This window comes from Mrakia frigida (assembly GCF_051309035.1).
Source record: "Mrakia frigida strain ATCC 22029 unplaced genomic scaffold BDY24scaffold_10, whole genome shotgun sequence".
Taxonomy (NCBI): Eukaryota; Fungi; Basidiomycota; class Tremellomycetes; order Cystofilobasidiales; family Mrakiaceae; genus Mrakia; species Mrakia frigida.
In genome coordinates this window covers 769,437-785,936 of record NW_027481271.1, presented here as the reverse complement: position 1 = coordinate 785,936, position 16,500 = coordinate 769,437, and the positions used below count along the sequence as shown (strand labels likewise).

Genomic DNA, 16,500 nt, shown 5'->3' with positions numbered 1-16,500 from the left:
TGAGAATTCACGTTTCTCAAAGGTTCTCGCGTCGATTTCGAAAGAGCCATCGTGAGAGCAAGAACGAGAACAAAGGGAAAAAAATAAAAACGACGAAGTAGAGGTAGAAAGGAGTTAAAGAAGATCGATGCTGGAAAAGGTGGTTGCAACTACAACATAAAGCGAGAGCACGAGCGAGAGTGGAGAAGCGAAGAAGGAAGTAAAAGGAAGAGAGACGCGACGTGCAGGAGAAAGAGAGAGATGGATTGAGAAAGCGAAGGAGGTATCTGTGTGGAGAACGTAGGCGTGACCAAAACAAGCGGCGAGTGGGAGGTAAAAATCGAGAAGTAGCAGAGAAGGAGAAAGGGGTGGATCTATCGTGATCGGTTGGAAGCAGAGTTGGATGATTGGGGACGTTCGTTCCTTCCCTCTGTCGCTCGAATGGCAGCCTCTCGGAAAGCGGTGTTGATCTTGGAGGTCTCCTTCCAGTTCTTGGCGTATGTCCTAGTAGCATCCGAGGAAGAAAAGGGGGTTAGCAACGACGAGAAGGGAAGAAGGGAGGGAAGGATACTGACCTCGTTCGAACGATCATGAGGACGGCGAGCGCAACGGACTTGAAGCTTCTCCTGGGAGGAGGGCCAACAGGTCGAGGTCCGGGATATCCCATTTGAGCGATGGCGGAGTTGACTCGAGTTTGACTGAGCGACCAAGAACGAGGGCGAGGGTCAGACAGGTGAACAAGGGAGAGAGACGAGAGGAGAACGAACTGTCGACTGAGTTTCCCGATCAGGATCAAGAGATACGCCTTCTGCATCGACAGATCGTTCCTGAAGGTGTTCTCCCTCGTGAACTTCTTCTTGTAGTATTCGATCTGGAGGAGGAAGGACTTGGAGTGGAGCCTGTGTTCAGCCTTGAGGGCCGAGTTTCTGCAAGGGAGAAGAAAGGAGCGGGTCAGGAATGGGTGGTACATACGCCCAAGAAGACGAGATATACTCACTCTTGCCTCCCCCTCGCCAAATCGCTCTCCAGTTTGACCATCAGCTCCTCCAGCTCCTTGTCTCTTCTCTGGTCCAACACCTCCCGTCCGACGTTCTGTCCCTCCGAGCGAATCGTACGGATATCCGAACGCATGACGTTAACGGTTCGGACGACCTCGTTCTCCTCCTCGCGCCTAGCACGGTCAGCGTCGTCTTTAGTCGAAAGGAGAGCTCGCAGCTGATGGCTGGTGAGTCGTTCGGCGGTGAGTTGGGAGGTGAGAGTGTCAGAATGCTGTGAGGAGTGAGGAATCAGGTCAGAAGATGCTCGGAAGGGGAGAGGAAAGGAAAGAAGAACGAACCCTAGTCATATCGAGCGACCGCTGGTTCGACGAACGAAGTTTGGCCTCGAGTTGAGCGTTGATGCGAACGAGCTCCTCAAGCTCACGAGACTTGCCGTCCTTCTGGGTGGAAGTCGCCTTGGTTCGACGTTCGAGTTCAGCGAGAGCAGCAGCTTGAGCTGAGGGTAAAAGAAAGAAGGTACAAGGTCAGTTCTGAGAAGGGAGGGAAGGGAAAGAGGACGAGACTCACAGTCGACGAGATCCTGGAGAGAGTCGACCTTGTCTCGAGCGTCCTGGAGAGAGTCGACCTTGTCTCGAGCGTCCTGGAGATGTGAAAGAGTCGACTCGAGTTCCTTTAGGAGAATGAGAAGACGGGGATCAGTCCGAGAAGGAAGAAGGAGGCAGAGAGATGACTGACCTCCTTGAGAGCCATCGTTTCTCCCTCAGATGAAGCCCTGTCCCGACCAGATCGAGCGAGGTCGTCCGTGAGCGATGCCACCTTCTTCTGAAGCGAAGCGACGTCGGACTCCAAGCCTGAGACCTTGGATTGGGATCGAGAGAGCTCCTGCAGATCGAAAACGGGGGCGTCAGCGTCAGTTAAGCGAAAAGGGAACGAGGCAGAAAGGGAGAGTGACTCACGGTCCTCACACTTCTCTGTTCCGTCCTCGTCTCACTAGCAGCCTTCCTCTGGCGCTCGAGCTCATCCTTCAGCTTGGTGATGTCCGTCTTGAGCGAAGCCTCCTTCCTCTCGAACGAAGCTCGGTCAGCGTTCTTGGATCGAACGGTCGAAGCCAGCTCGTCCCTTGCTGAAGCGAGGTTCCGTTGAAGAGTCGAGAGCTGACTTGAGATGCTGCAGCAAGGAAGAAAGATAGGAGTCAGCTTCGTAAACGAGCATCGCCCCGAGCACGAGCTCCCCAAACTCACAGCGTTCCACTACTCGTCTTCTCTCCCTCTAGTCTGCTCCTCTCCTCCCTCTCCTTGTCCAACTCTCTCTGCAGCCTCTCGACCTCCTCCAGCGCCTCCTCCAGCTGTCCCACGAGCAGGTTCTTCTGGACCTCCCAGTTCTCGTCGGCTGACTCGTTCCGTTCGTCTCGTTCCCGCTTGAGCTGGTCGATCTGGGCGAGGGTGGAGGCGATTCGGGTGGGGACGGGAGTTTCGTCGAAGATGGACATCTGAAGAACCAAGTCCGCAACGCAACACGTTAGTAAAAGTCGGAGGAAGAGCGCGAAAGAAAAGAAAGCCGCGGAACTCACCTGTCGAAGAGGTCCCAGCGATTTGGGAGTCTGAGGACTTTGAATCGATCCGTAAACGATGGTCGAGTTGAAGGATCCGTTGGCTCCGCTAGGTTCAACCGACTGACCACGGAGGATGTTCTTCCTGAGATCTCCATTGGCGTTCGCCAACTCGAGTGCTCGAATCCTCAGATCCCTCGACTCGATGGCGGTCCTCTTGAAAGGCGACGACGCAAGCTCCTTCTGGAGTCTCCCGATCTCGAAGTTGGCTGTCTGAAGCTGACCCTTGAGGGAAACGACGAGAGGAGTCTCGGCTTCCTCGGTGGAGAGGGTGACGTTCGTAGGAGTTGGGGAGCGACGTTGTCGAGCGGAGGTGATGGGAGTGGATTGAAGTCGAGGGGAGGGAGATCGAGTTGCTTCGGCGACCTTGGATTGGAGGACCTCCTGAGTCGTCTCGAGTTCCTGAACGAGACCTTTGAGCTTCGAGATGGTGTCCTGATCGTCCGAGCTTCGTCCCTCGGCCTCCTGGAGGGCCCTTTCGAGAACGGTGATCTGATCCTCGTACGAAGCCTGGAGAGACGCGACGGCGTTCGAGTGAGCCTCCTCGAGCTGAATGATGGTAGCGGCGTGGGATTCTTGAAGGACGGTAGCCTCGGAAAGTTGGCGTTCGACGTCGAGGACCTTAGCGGCGAGCGTTTCGATCTCCTCTTCGCATGCCTGGTTCTGATCCTCCAACTGAGCAATCTTGTCGTCCTGAGCGTCGAGCTGATCCTGTTCATCCCCGATCTTGGCGTGCTGCTCTTCGAGAATCACCTCGGCTTCGGCGAGCTTCTCTTTGAGAGAGGCGACTTCCTTGGTCGAGTCGGCGAAGTCCTCGGTGGTGGATCGAAGAAGTCCCTCGACGCGTTCGAGCTCGACCGTTCGAAGAGCCGCCTCGTCCTCGAGACCCTGGAGCTTCTCCTGAAGATCGGCGAGCTGATCTTCCGACGATGAGAGAACCTTCTCGAGGAGGTCGATGACGTTGGATTCGGGAGTGGACGAGTCGGCAGCTCCGAGCTTCTCGAGGAGAGAGGTTCGTTCGTCCTGAGCCATTTCGACGGCGACTTTGGCGAGTTCGAGGTCCTCCTGTTGAATCTGGATAGTTTCCTGAGCGGCTCGAGCCTCGACAGAGAGAGACTCGATCTTCTCCCTCCCGTTCCCAAGCTCCTCCTTCAACGAATCGACCTCAGCGCTCAACCTCGCCACTCTCTCCTCAGCGACGCTCTCCCTTCCACCCTCCTTCATCTTGAGAGCCTCGTTGAGACTATCCCTCTCCTGACAGGCGACGGCGAGCTCGGCTTCCTTCTCGGTGAGAATGGTGGTGATGTCCGCTTCCAGCTTCTCGAACTTGAGAGCGTGGTCGGCAGCTTGACGAGATTTGGAGGCTTCCGTTTCGACGAGTTTCGTTCGAAGGGCGGAGAGCTCGTCGGATCGTTGAGAGAGGAGATCTTTCTGGGTTGAGAGTTCCGATTGAGCTGAGGCGAGATCGGACTGGACGAGTTGAAGTTGAGGCGAGAGATCCTCGACGACGGGTTCCAACGACGCTCCTCTCTTCGACGACGATGACGACGGGACCGACTTGACCCTCTCGAGCTCCTTGTTCTTCTCCGCCAACGCCTCCTCAAGCCTCGCAACCTGATCCGCCATCCTTCCCAACAACGCCAGATCCTCCTCTCCCACTCCTCCCGACGAAGTAGCGACGCTTCCCTCCCGATCGAACCTCGTAGGCACCGACTTCCCAACTCCCTCCGGCAGCTCGTCCCCGACCGCATATCTCAGAGCCTCGTTCTCGTCCTGGAGAGTCTGGATGAGGAGATGCTGCTGGGTGTTGAGACTGTGAAGATGTCGTTGAAGCTTGATTCCGTTGTTTCGAGGCGTGTCCGAGATGACTGGGAGGGAGGTGTTCGCCCGATTGACGTTGGTGAGATCCTCGGATGAAGCGATAGAGACAGAGGACTGATCTCCTTGGAAGAGCTGATCGTCGGGGTGGTGGATCGAGTGGAAGCTCGTCGTTCCTCCTCCGTACGGCGAAGCGGAGGGCTGTCGAATGGAGGTCTGGGAGGACCCTCCTCCTGCTCCTCCGATGGATCGACGAGTGTGGGGAGTTCCTCGAATCCTAGGTCGACCGGTCGAGGAGAGGGTGGAGAGGACGAGGTCTCGTTGTCGTTCGGAGGTGGATCGGAAGGGAGGGACCTGTTTTGGAGTGGCGTAGGAAGCTGGATGATGGTCGTTTCCGGATTGGGAGTTGGGAGAGACGTCTTGAAGAGGAATGAAGAACTCGGTGGGTCGCGTTGGGAGAGGAGTCGACTGGATCTGAGCGATGGAGGAGTTTCTTTGAGCGAGGGGAGTGTCGAGCCCTCCGATGCTGAACGAGTACTCTTTGACGGGAGAGGTGAGAGAGAAGTGCTCCTGGTCGGGAGAGGGACCGTCGTTGTCGTCGAACTCCTCCTGTTCCTGGTCGTAGGAAGTGCTGCTTCGAACGAGAGAGCGATGACCTGAAGTCTGAGACGCGCCGTTGGGAGTGGAGGCGTTGGAAGAGGAAGATGCTGAGACCGAGGCTGGGGAGAGAGCTGGAGCCGGCATTATGGTTCTACGACGGTCTGCTTGAGATCGGCGACGACCGAGTTGGATGAAGGTGGATCGAGACTAGAGGGAAAGAAGGAAACAAGGGTCGAGTGAGTTGTTGTTCTCGAGCATTCGCCGAGTTACTCGTCTCGAGACGAAGACTGCTCACTGCTGGCTCCTCCGACCTCCTACTATCGATACTATCCTGATCCTGCTCCTCCTCTTCCTCGGGAGCCTCGAGCACGAGCGACAACTCGGCCGAAGGAAGACGCGACCTCGTCAGACGATCCGACCTCTCCTGCATCGACTCGGCGGCGAGACCCTCCTGCTGCTCGCCCTCCTCCTGAAGAGAGAAGTCCCCGTCCTGTTGATGTTGAGAGGTATCGACGATATCGAATGATCCGGCATCCACGTAGCCCTGACCGTCGTCCTCCTCTTCCTCGTCCCTGAACGACTGCCCTTCCTCTCGACGGCTCACAAACGGCTCCTCTCCGTCCACCTCCTGCTCCTCCTCTTGATCTCCAGCTCCAGATATACTTCCGAAGGACCCGTTCGAACGCTGGTCGTCTTCCCTGACGGATGGCTCTTCTCGATACGAGGGTTCCCGAGCTGCCTCCTCCTCCTCTCCGAAGCTCATCCCTTCTCGACCCTCCTCGACGTCGAGCTCCCTCTTCTCGATAGCGGAGAGCTCAAAGGTGTCGTTCATCCCGTTCGGCCCAGGTGTCTCCTGTGCCCAAGGTCCTGAGCTGGCGAATCTTCCTTTGCTGCTGGCCGAGGAGGATCGTTCGAAGTTGGCGTGAGGAAGAGGAGTCGAGGTCATGGGCGTGGGAGGGAGACCTTGGGAGGAGGCTGGAGTTGCTGGGAAGGGAGTCGGAGGAACCGAGTTGGGAGGAAGTTGGAAGGGAGAGACGGCTGAGAGCAAGGGACTGGGGTTGAGCGTGTGTTGTGAGGAGGAAAAGGGTTGCCTTTGGTTCCTGGCTGAAGAGGATTGAAGGGAAGACTGAAGGAGGATAAAGGAAGGGAGGGACCGTTGAGAATTTAATCTCGTCTGATATGGATCACTTCCAAAAGGAGCAGGGGAGAAGATGGATCTCACTGAGCCTGATAGGTCTCCCGAACTCTCGTCTGAATCGAGCGGGTTCATCGAAGGCATCGAAGGGAGCTCAGCGGAAGACTCCCTCTCTCGCATCCTAAGAGCGATAAACAAAGGTACGAAGCTGGTCAGCTATCGAGAGGATACGCCGAACCACTAGGGAAGAAGAGTTGCTTACCTAGAAGGATAGCCTGCTGGAGGAGGAGGAGGAGCGAACGAAGACATGGCGAAGGAGCGGTTGAGGTCGAAGCTCAACTTCTCGTTCTTGAATGGCCTTCAAAGAGGTTCCTAGTCCGTTACGGATGGATGGAGATTAATAGGGGAGAGAAGGGGGTGTATGCTGAAGTGGATGAGGGGGTTGTGGGATCACTGCAGCGGGAAGAAGAGAAGGAGAAAGTTGTTGTTTGCGGTTCCTGGTTCCTGGAGCTTGACGATTTCGTTCGAAAGAGAGAGAGAGGAAAGGGAGGCGCGTTCGCTCCCTTGACGACCGTCTCAAACTTTTGTTTTTCTTTCTTATTGTTGCTCTATCAGTGTTGGGAATGAGAGAAGGTCGGGAATTCTATGGCGGGAAGTGACGGAGAAGCCAGCGGGACGGTCTGGATGCTCGAGAAAGGCTGGGGCTGGAGGAGTCGAAGCAAGAGGGCAAGAAGAACACAATTTAAAGACAGCACACCTGTAGATAGGCACCGGGTCGACTTCAAGAAGACAAGAGAAGATGCAGGGGCAAACTGCGACGACGAGACGGGCATCGACGAAGAAGGAAGGAAAGGACGTTGAGCTCGAGCTCGAGCTCAAGGAGGAAGAAGCTGCTCGCCCCTAGCCACTCTCTCTCTCTTCAGTTCCTGTCAGATCAAGAAGAGCATCTATACGTATCCAACAACCTTGTATCATTACTTATCGATAGGGGTGAAGACGACGTCCGACTTGTCCTCGTTCAAACTAAGCTTGAACGAAACCTCCTCCTCCTCCCCTTCGTCCTCCTTGGAGACGCTTCCCTCTCCGGCAATCTCCTCCTCCTTCTTCTCCGCACTCTTGTCCTCGAGCAGCATCCTCCCTACGAGCCAGCTCGCGACTTCCAGCCTCTCCATCATCTCTGCCTCTCCTACGGCTGTCCGTCCTGCGTTGTTCTTGATGTCGATCAGCGAGTCTCCTGGACTGAGAGGGTGGAGAACGAGCGCTTTGACGATGGGGAGGTGTCCGTTTAGAGACGCCCAGTGGAGAGGAGTGGAGCCAGAAGGATTGGGAGTCGAGAAGAGGGAAGGAGGGAGGAGAGGGAGGAGGTAGGTGAGGACGTCTGCGAGTGGAAGAAGCGAAGCGAACGAACAAGCAGAACGTCAGCAAAGCGAAAGAAGGGTAAGACGTGTATATACTCGAACCCAAAAACAAGTCTACTTACCGAGGTGCCCGTTTCCAGCCGCCATATGCAAGCAAGTGTTCCCTGACTCGTCTCTGGCGGAAGCGAGCGAGTCGATTCCAAAGTCGAGGACGTAGGATTGAACCTCGGGCAGCTCCCCGTATCTACACGAGAGGAGAGCTTCCTCGAGGTCTTCTTCGGATGGAGAGGGGAAAGAGGTGGGAGGAGTAGACATTGGCTTTAAGGGTTTTAGGTGTGTCGTGGTTGGGGGGGGAGGAAGAGAGGGAAGGGAGGGAAGGAGAGGTCGAGCTCAACCAAAAATCGCTTCATTCCCGCAGGGCTTTTGACCTTCAACCAGATCAGTCAAAAGAAAACAAAGATGGCTCCACTTCTAACGCTAGCTACGTGAGTGACCGTCGACAGTTCTGCTGAGATTTCGAGACCTGACCTCGTTGCTTTTCTGCCGAATGGTCGCCAAACAGATGGTGAGCTCGTCGTCCCTCCCCTTCCATTCCCTCCTCCTCCTTCCTCCGAAGCTGACTCGCTCTCGTCCCCATAGCTCCCTCAATCAATGGGCCTTAGACTTTGACGTTCGTATCCATCCTCTCTATGGAGTGCTTCTAGTTCTGACCTTCGTTCTCCTCTTATCGTTCTCGCAGGGCAACCGAGATCGAATCCTCGAATCCATCCAGATCGCAAAGAGTCGAGGAGCGAAGCTCAGAGTCGGACCAGAGCTCGAGATTTCGTGATCAGCTCATCTCTCAGAGGCATCCGGTACCCTTGGTCAAAGTACTGATACGTTGCTTGTTTCTGTGTCTGCAGAGGATACGGATGCTTGGATCACTTTCTCGAAGGTGAGCTCGACAATCTCCTCCTATTCCTTTCCCTTCTTTCCCACTGATCCCCCCCTCCCTTTGTATGATTTGATCGCAGGCGACACGATGCTTCACTCTTGGGAAGTCCTCGCGGAGATCATCGACTCGGAGATTGCTCAAGATATCGTTTGCGACGTTGGAATGTGAGTCTGAGCTCTCTCCCCTCCCTCCCTTCTTCTCTCTCCTCGCTGACCTCGCTCGGATTCGGACTGGTAGGCCCATGACCCACAAGAACGTCATCTATAACGTCCGAGTCATCTTCCACAACAGGAAAATCTTGCTCATTCGACCAAAGATGTGGATGGCCAACGACGGGAACTACGTGAGCTCGCTCTTCCATCGTCTTCCCGTCGAGCTTCGAGCTGACACCTTCCCTGGATCTCTGGTAACAGCGAGAACTCCGATACTTCACTCCCTGGGCTCGTCATCGTGAATGGGAGGAGCACATGCTGCCGTTGAACTTGAGGGAGATTACTGGACAGGTTCGTTCTGGCCGTCTCTCGTTCCACTTCACGGTCGCGTCCGTCTGACGTTCTGTGCTGTTATCTCTGCAGAGCACCGTTCCCTTTGGAGACGCCGTGATTGCAACTCTCGACACCTGTATCGGAGTTGAGATGTGCGAGGAGCTGTTCACTCCTGCTTCGTGAGTCTTCCTCTTCCAAGCTCGTCTCGTCTTTTCTCGTCAAGCTCACGACCTGTTCTTCTCAGTCCTCACATCCTCATGGGCCTCGACGGAGTCGAAATCTTCACCAACTCCTCCGGAAGCCATCACGAGCTTCGAAAGCTTCATACTCGAATCGATCTCATCAAGGAAGCGACTGTCAAGGTTCGTTTCTTCAGCTCTCGCCTTCTTCTTCCTCCCAACTCACCGCTTCTCCCCCCTCCCTCTCTCACAGGTCGGTGGTATCTACCTCTACTCCAACCAGCAAGGCTGCGACGGAGATCGACTCTACTACGACGGTTCAGCCATGATCATCCTCAACGGAGTCGTCCTCGCTCAAGGATCTCAATTCTCCCTCAACGACGTCGAAGTCGTCACCGCCACCGTCGACCTCGATGCCGTCCGAGCGCATCGAGCCAAGTCGTCTAGGAGCATGCAGGCTGCCCAGGGAGAAAGGTACCAGAGGGTGAAGGTCGACTTCGCCGTTGGGGACGAGGGAGAGAAGGAGATGAGCAGGGATGAGACGAAGGAGGTCGAGACGAGGTTTCATAGTCCTGAGGAGGAGATTGCGTGAGTCCTGAAGAAACCAAGGGTGCAGTTGGGTCGGGTCTGGAGGGTGGAAGGGGACAAGTTGAAGGAAAAGAAGCTGACTCGACTTCGTCCTCGACGCGCCGAAACAGTTTGGGACCAGCCTGCTGGATGTGGGACTACCTTCGTCGTTCTCGAACTCAAGGATACTTCCTTCCTCTCAGTGGTGGAATTGACTCTTGCGCTACCGCTGTGATTGTTCACTCGATGTGTCGGCTCGTCGTCGAGGCTTGCGAGAGAGGAGGTCAGTTCGACTCGGCCGTCTCGTTCCCTTCCTCCTTACCCACTCTTCGTTTCAACCTTCGACAACTTATCACGGCATGACCGCTTCTCTTCCACAGAAACCCAAGTCATCTCTGACGCGCGTCGAGTCGCAGGAGAACCCGAATCCTCGACCTACACTCCCTCCGATGCTCGAGAGTTCGCTTCCAGGATCTTCCACACCTGCTACATGGGGACGGAGAACTCTTCTTTCGATACGAGAAAGAGGGCGAAGGATCTGGCGGAGGCGATTGGGAGGTGAGCATCTGAATCGAATCGAGCGTTCGCCTTCTCGAGATGGGAGGAACGAAACTGACGCGTCTTTCGTCCTTTCCTTCGCAGCTACCACGTCGACCTCAACATGGACACGGTCGTCACTTCTGTTCGAAACTTATTTGGGATGGTGACGGGTGTGAAACCTCAGTTCAGGGTTCACGGTGGGACTCAGGCGGAGAATTTGGCGTTGCAGAACATCCAGGTGAGTCGAGTTTGTTTTCTCTTCGTCTCGGCTTTTTGTTCTCGACCTCGAGCTCACTCGCTTCCTTTTCGTCAATCAGGCTCGTCTTCGAATGGTTCTCGCCTACATGTTCGCTCAGCTCCTTCCGTTCGTCCGAGGAAGGAGCGGAGGTCTTCTCGTCTTGGGCAGTGCGAACGTCGATGAGAGGTGAGTTTTACTGCCGACCTCCCCTTCCTGACGGCCTCCCGTTGACCCATTTGCTCCTTTTTCGTTTCAGTCTACGAGGTTACCTCACCAAATACGAGTGAGCTCGGCTCCCTCTTCCTTCATGCTTCTTCTCGTCGCGTCTCCCGATCTCACCTCTTCCTTCTCGTTCCTTCGTTCGTGGTAGCTGTTCGAGTGCAGACATCAACCCCATCGGAGGGATCTCTAAGACCGATCTCAAGCGCTTCATCGCCTACGGAGTCACAGCGTTCGATATGCCTATTCTCGACAGGTTCGTACTTTCTCCTTTTGCTTTTTCCCTCGACTCGAGCTGAACCGTCTCTTTCCTTCAACCTAGTTTCCTCACCGCCGTCCCAACGGCTGAACTCGAACCTATCACTGAGAACTACGTTCAAGCTGATGAGGTCAGTGTCGTCTCTGCTCTCTTCCTCTGATCGTCGACGTTTCGAACAACTGACCGACGCGTTTTCGGTCTTCCTTCGAACGATCAGGCCGACATGGGAATGTCTTACAACGAGCTCTCCATCTACGGCCGACTGAGGAAGATTCAGAAGTGTGGTCCCTACAGCATGTTCGTCAAGCTCGTTCAGGAATGGGGCGGATTGCTTTCGCCGGCCGAGGTGAGTTCGAGGATTCCTCTGCTTTCCTTCTTCATCCCGCACACCCGGTGGTCCCGACCGAGAGCACCTCTGATTTCTTCTTTTTCTTCGAGCTAGATCGCCGAGAAGGTCAAACTGTTCTTCTTCGAGCACGCAAGGAATCGACACAAGATGACCACGTTGACTCCCTCCTACCACGCTGTCCGTCTCTCCTCCTCCCTCTCTCTCCTCTCCTTCCTCAACTAAATCACTTCTTTTCCGCTCGCTCCGACTCACAGGAATCCTACTCCCCCGACGACAACCGTTCGTTCCGCCTCCTTTGCACACCTCGTTCCCGTCGCGTCTCGAACTGATCGTTTGCTTCGATCCTTCGCAGGCTTCGACCTCCGACCTTTCCTCTACCCTTCGAGGTTCCCCTTCCAGTTCAGGAAGATCGATCAACTCGCGGCGAGGCTGCCGAACAGGTCGATTCAGCCTGGAGCGGAGAAGGCGAAGTTGGAGTGATGCGACGGATCGAGACGACGGTGTCTTTCTTTTCCTTTAACGTGTTGGGATTTCCTTTGTTTTCAGGGACTCGAGTGGATTACTTCGGACTTGGCGGTGGTAGATATCTTTGAACGAGATTGCATGCCGGTAGTCGATCTTCGTTTTGGCGTGACTCGTGGTTCGTTTCAGCTTTCCCTCTCCCTCCTCAAATTGCGACCAAAACAAGGAAAAACTTCATCCAGCACACGAATCTGCGAGAAAACTAAGCTCACGTAACCTATCTATCTAGCCGGAACCGCCACACTAAGCAGCCCAAACCTCTGACTCGGGCTCACCGTCGCCAACGAACTCTGCAACTCCACCGTACTCGAACTCGTGCTACTCGTCACCATCGGAACACCCAGCCTCAACAAACTGATATGCCTAGCGTCCATATCGGATTTTCCTCCATCGACGGTGGATTGACGACGCGTGAGAGCAGACGCAGAGGGAGGTTGGGTGGATGAGGATGAGGTTGGGTCGAAGAAGGGCGGCGGTGGAGGAAGGAGAGCAGCGAGGATGGTTTGAGTTCGAAGGAGTTCGGCGGTGACTGTTGAGGTGATGGAAGAGGCGAAGTTGGACCGAGAGGGTTTGGGTATCGAGGAGAGGGCCTGGAGAAAGATAAAAGGGCGAAAGTCAGCGATGCGTCTCACGGTTCTAACGTTCGAATGAACCACAACGACGCTTGAACTGGACTCACCACCTTCTCCACCTCGTGCACCACACTCTTCCAACTCTCCTTCAGCTCCACATCTTCATCAGCCTCTTCGAACAACCCTCCGACCTCCTGCAGCAACCTCAAATCCCACAACGACTGAACCGCACCCTTCCCTGTCCGCGACGTCCATCCGGGGAGAACGACCATCTTCTTCGAGAACGCTCGATACAGGTCTCGACCATGATTCGAGAGGTCGGAGGAAGGCGGAGGGCCCAGGGACTGGACAGAGGAGACAAGGGAGTGTAGGGCGAGGAGGACGGGACGAGATGGAAGAGTTGGGAGGAGGTGGTTTGGATCTGAGGGTGTTGCTGCAAAAGGAAAGAAGAGGGAGGTTCAGTTGATGCTCAAGCGGCGAGAAGGGAAAGTGGAACTCACGTTTCCAAAGGTACGAAAGAGCCGTCTCGAGCACGATGGGATCAGTTTCGAACATCGGGGTGAGTCGAGCGACAGCTTCGTCGACGGCGTGAGATCGCCAGTGTTCGAGCGAGCGAGCATGAACAGCGACGAGTCCTTCTCTTAGAGGTTCTGCGGAAAGATAAAAGAAGGAAAAGTCAGCGTTCGGTCCTTCAAATCGAAGGGAAGGGAAAGAAAGTCGAACGAACCCAAAACGGTGTCCTCCCCGAGAAGATCAGACTGGAACGTCTTGCTCGCCAGAAGATGGATGGCGACTCGTCCGATGAAGACCTCAGCGTTGATGGCGAAGTCAGGGTCGCCTAAAGAAGACAAGAGGGGAGACATGATCAGCTGATGATTCTGGAAGGGGAAGACGAGACGCGTCGAAGAAAGGGAGCTCGCCGTTGCCCTTCTGCGAATCCAGTTCGCTTCCCAACAACCCAACCAGCCGCTGCAGAGCCTTCTCCGCTCTCGGACGGTAATCCTTCAGCAGCACCGACTCTCCATCTCCCTCCACGACGGCCGAAACGCGTCGAAGAACATCGACGTCCGACTTGAGTTGCGAGGCGAGAGCTTCCACTTCCCGAAGGATCGAGTCGAGCAGGGGAGTTCGAACGGCCACACGACGACGAAGAGCGGTCCGGAAAGTGGGTAGACTGGATGATGGTGGGATGGAGGAGGAGCTCGAGGGGAAGGGGAGGGAGGCCGAGAAGAGGAAGTTCGGTGGGTGGATGTCTGGCGAGAGGAAAAGGAACCGTCAGGACGAGCTAGACGCGTTGGAATACTGCGATCAGCAGGGCAGACTCACCTCCGTCTGACTCTTTCGCACCCAGCTTGATCACTCCGATCTTGTCCTTGATGCTCGAACCCAACTTCTCAGCCAATCCACCAAGTTTTTCGTCCCAGATCTCCTTCACCCTCTTCTCCCAACCTGCCTCCAGCACCTTCCCCAAAGCAACCCTCTCCTCATCCTCAAGACCTTCGACTCCCAGCAACACGTTCCGAACCTCTTCCCGAACCTCCCAAACAGCTCTCACGCTCTCGAGCGAGTTCGAGAGATCCTCGACCGACGTCCGAAGGAAAGAGGTGTTGGTTGTGAGCCAGGTTGCGAGCGAAGCTTTGAGAGCGGAGGCGGGGAGAGACGAGGGCGCTGAATCGGAGGAAAGGAAGGGAGTGTAGGATTTGACAGAGGACGGGAGGTACCGAAGAAGGAGGGGAGAGGAGGGAAGGGTGAGAAGGAGGGCTGGCGTCGAGATGATCGGTGTCGGAGGAAGCGACTGGAGGGAGGTAGGTCCGTTGGCTGTGGGTGAGGAGGGAGATGGAAGAGAGAAAGGAGCCGAGATGGAAGCCAGTCGAGAAGCTCGTCGAAGGTGGGTCTTCTCCTTGGATCCGAACGAGGGGAGGGTGCCGAGGCCGTCGACGGAGGACGGCGGAGGAGTCGTCGAACGATGAACAGCTGAAGGTTCCTCCTCTCCTCTCTCGATCCCTTCCATCATCCAGACAATCAGACTTTTCTCCTCCACCGATCCAAACACCTCCCTCGCAAGCCCAACGGTCCCTCCGAGGACTCCGACGATCTCTCCCAACACCTTCTTGACCTCGGCCTCGTCAAGTTTGACGGTCGCCCGTCTGGCTGCTGCCGAGGAAGCACTACGATTCCGAGTCCCATTCCCGTTCCCGTTGACGACGAGTTTTTTAGATTGAGAGGTAGAGGAGGAGGAGGACGTGTCGATGGGGATGGAGGAGTTGGCGATGGCGTCGCGAAGAAGACGTGTTCGTTGGGTGAGGAGGAGGGAGAGAGCTGAAGGGAGAGGGATAGAGTCGAGGAGGATGATGGAGATGAGGGTTTGGGAGGTTTCCTGTCGAAGGGATAGAGAAGAGGTGAGCAAGGGCCGAAAGGAATCGGCGTTCGAACGAGGGACTCACAGAGGGTGAAGTTGAGAGCTCTCGGAGACCCATCGTGGCTCGATGAACGATCTGGGAACGGAACTGGCTCAGAGACTCCCATTGCCGCTGAAGAAGAGGCAGTTGGATCTGTGGTAGGAGCAGGAGAGGGTCAGCTGCACGTCGCAGGTCGAGGAGGGAAGGAGGCGTCGAGCTCACGTTTCCATCAAAGTTCTCTCCTACTTCCTGGTGCACTACACGTCCAAGGCAGAAGAGCCAAGCTGCTTGAAGGAACTGCTTGCTCTCGAGGAACCTCCAGAGCGTCTCAGGAGCGTCGAGGAGGAGTTTGGTTTGAGAGGCGAGAGGGAGGAGGGTTGAGAGTTCTGAGGGGAGAGCAAGAGTTCGAGGTCAACTTGAGCTTGCAGCTCTTAGAACTTGAGACAAATGGGACTCACCCTGAGCTATGTTATCCTCGCCAGCATCGCTGTGCGAGCTGCTCCCCTTGGTTCCTACGGCTTCGATGTCTCCGACCGAGGACGAGATGACCTTCATGTCCTTGAGTCCTGTTGAAAGCCGACTGGACGAGGAGAAGAGCGTGGAGAGAGCTACCGAGGAGGAAAGGAGATCCCGGTATCGTTCACTGAGACCATCGAGCGAAGGAAGGCGATGGGTCAGGACGAGGGATGGTTTGGGAGAAGGAGAGCTCGGACGAAAGGAAGGAGGAGGGAGGGAACGCTTGCTTACCCGACCATGTTACGAAGCTCAGACTGTTTCGACATGGCTGTCGATCTGTGAGATACATAAAGAGGGTGTGCGTCAGTCTCAAGGGATATACAGAGCCAGACAAGGGGAGGAAAGGAGAGCAGCGGTCCTCGAAGAAAGATGGGAAGGAGGTTGAGCTCGTCACAGCTCGAGCTCAACAACAGAGCTCCTCCTCGACGCGCGACCTCGAGCTTCATGGAGCTGTATACATATCTTCCAAGATGTATACTGCTCCAGAAAGTTGGGTCCAAGGCGGATTTCAGGGAGAAGGAGAGCTCGAAGCTCGTCCATCTCAAGCTCGGTTCCTGCTTCTCCTGCTCCTTCCCCCTCCCTCCGGCTCTTTTCGCTCTAATCCAGCCGATGTGTACGGAGAAAGCACTGACCTAAGTCTGCCCTCGACCCTCTTGACCTCGCCAACGGTCATTCTCCTGAAGAGATCCTCGGGTTCGATGTTGCCAGCCTCTGCGGCCAACACCATCTGCTTCCTCCTCTCCTCCTCGGTCAGATGAGAGAAAGCCGAGGAGCGATGACCGCGAAGAGGAGGACGAGAGGGTGGAACCGTCGGTGGAGATTTTAAACTTGGCGAACCTCGACCTCCTGGCGACGAAGGCGAACTCAGGTCGGACAGGCCTAAACCGAAAGAGGAAGAAGCTGGCGTCCCCCGACGAGCAAGGAGCGCCGAGGGAGCTGTAGGAGGTGGTGGGGAGGAGATATGCGAGGAGCGACGGTGGGACATCAGAGGGAGACGGGGGAGTGGAGGAGGAGCGAGAGGGGGGACGGAAGGAGGGGAGGTCGACGTTGGACGTTGCGAGGGAAACAACGGAGAGCGAACGAACAAGATGGACCTCGTCTTCGGAAGAATTCATAGACATTTTTTGGATAGACTCACGCCTTAGCTGCTCTCGTCGAAAAGCATTTCTGGGCCTCTCCGTTTTCGAGACAGCACCAACGCCGCCGTACCAAGGTCGCCTCGAC

The 16,500-nt window shown here is 55.7% G+C and overlaps 4 protein-coding genes across 4 annotated transcripts; 1 reads left to right on the top strand and 3 right to left on the bottom strand.

Annotated features, from left to right (window-relative positions):
- Window positions 1–35: 35 nt before the first annotated feature.
- BDY24DRAFT_23135 (uncharacterized protein) lies at window positions 36–1,509 on the bottom strand. Its single transcript, XM_076636636.1, has 4 exons — window positions 1,316–1,509; window positions 977–1,248; window positions 555–905; window positions 36–483 (listed from the first exon to the last, which is right to left on the bottom strand). Exons 1-4 carry the CDS (start codon window positions 1,322–1,324, stop codon window positions 354–356), a joined length of 762 nt encoding a protein of 253 aa, XP_076498104.1. The 5' UTR covers window positions 1,325–1,509; the 3' UTR covers window positions 36–353.
- Window positions 1,510–7,068: 5,559 nt separating this feature from the next.
- On the bottom strand, window positions 7,069–7,876 carry BDY24DRAFT_350089 (ankyrin repeat domain-containing protein). The gene is made up of 2 exons (XM_076637691.1): window positions 7,620–7,876; window positions 7,069–7,517 (listed from the first exon to the last, which is right to left on the bottom strand). The coding sequence occupies exons 1-2, from the start codon at window positions 7,810–7,812 to the stop codon at window positions 7,114–7,116; spliced, it is 597 nt and encodes a 198-aa protein (XP_076498103.1). The 5' UTR covers window positions 7,813–7,876; the 3' UTR covers window positions 7,069–7,113.
- Window positions 7,877–7,885: 9 nt separating this feature from the next.
- QNS1 (glutamine-dependent NAD(+) synthetase) lies at window positions 7,886–11,955 on the top strand. Its single transcript, XM_076639914.1, has 21 exons — window positions 7,886–7,982; window positions 8,137–8,167; window positions 8,237–8,322; window positions 8,400–8,431; window positions 8,511–8,595; window positions 8,669–8,774; window positions 8,845–8,934; window positions 9,007–9,095; window positions 9,161–9,278; window positions 9,349–9,683; window positions 9,794–9,945; window positions 10,043–10,220; window positions 10,305–10,440; window positions 10,520–10,626; window positions 10,697–10,723; window positions 10,811–10,915; window positions 10,982–11,048; window positions 11,136–11,264; window positions 11,361–11,444; window positions 11,522–11,546; window positions 11,620–11,955. The coding sequence occupies exons 1-21, from the start codon at window positions 7,957–7,959 to the stop codon at window positions 11,745–11,747; spliced, it is 2,136 nt and encodes a 711-aa protein (XP_076498102.1). The 5' UTR covers window positions 7,886–7,956; the 3' UTR covers window positions 11,748–11,955.
- BDY24DRAFT_385097 (COG1/VPS51 family protein) lies at window positions 11,952–16,376 on the bottom strand. The gene is made up of 11 exons (XM_076639913.1): window positions 15,909–16,376; window positions 15,508–15,552; window positions 15,219–15,403; window positions 14,983–15,146; window positions 14,806–14,913; window positions 13,688–14,738; window positions 13,282–13,614; window positions 13,089–13,199; window positions 12,862–13,011; window positions 12,469–12,794; window positions 11,952–12,379 (listed from the first exon to the last, which is right to left on the bottom strand). The coding sequence occupies exons 1-11, from the start codon at window positions 16,259–16,261 to the stop codon at window positions 12,011–12,013; spliced, it is 3,195 nt and encodes a 1,064-aa protein (XP_076498101.1). The 5' UTR covers window positions 16,262–16,376; the 3' UTR covers window positions 11,952–12,010.
- Window positions 16,377–16,500: the final 124 nt, after the last annotated feature.

Excerpts from the sequence above, each read along its gene's own strand:
- BDY24DRAFT_350089 (XM_076637691.1), bottom strand. The coding sequence starts at position 7,812 with ATGTCTACTCCTCCCACCTCTTTCCCCTCTCCATCCGAAGAAGACCTC. Across the intron at positions 7,518-7,619 it reads GGCTGGAAACGGGCACCTCG|ACGTCCTCACCTACCTCCTC; the intron begins GTAAGTAGACTT and ends TTCCACTCGCAG.
- BDY24DRAFT_385097 (XM_076639913.1), bottom strand. The coding sequence starts at position 16,261 with ATGTCCCACCGTCGCTCCTCGCATATCTCCTCCCCACCACCTCCTACA. Across the intron at positions 15,404-15,507 it reads GAGCTTCGTAACATGGTCGG|TGAACGATACCGGGATCTCC; the intron begins GTAAGCAAGCGT and ends CGATGGTCTCAG. Across the intron at positions 13,200-13,281 it reads GGATTCGCAGAAGGGCAACG|GCGACCCTGACTTCGCCATC; the intron begins GCGAGCTCCCTT and ends TGTCTTCTTTAG.
- QNS1 (XM_076639914.1), top strand. The coding sequence starts at position 7,957 with ATGGCTCCACTTCTAACGCTAGCTAC. Across the intron at positions 10,221-10,304 it reads CTGGCGGAGGCGATTGGGAG|CTACCACGTCGACCTCAACA; the intron begins GTGAGCATCTGA and ends TTTCCTTCGCAG. Across the intron at positions 10,916-10,981 it reads GATATGCCTATTCTCGACAG|TTTCCTCACCGCCGTCCCAA; the intron begins GTTCGTACTTTC and ends CCTTCAACCTAG.
- BDY24DRAFT_23135 (XM_076636636.1), bottom strand. Across the intron at positions 906-976 it reads TTGGCGAGGGGGAGGCAAGA|AAACTCGGCCCTCAAGGCTG; the intron begins GTGAGTATATCT and ends TCTCCCTTGCAG. Across the intron at positions 484-554 it reads CTCATGATCGTTCGAACGAG|GACATACGCCAAGAACTGGA; the intron begins GTCAGTATCCTT and ends GGATGCTACTAG.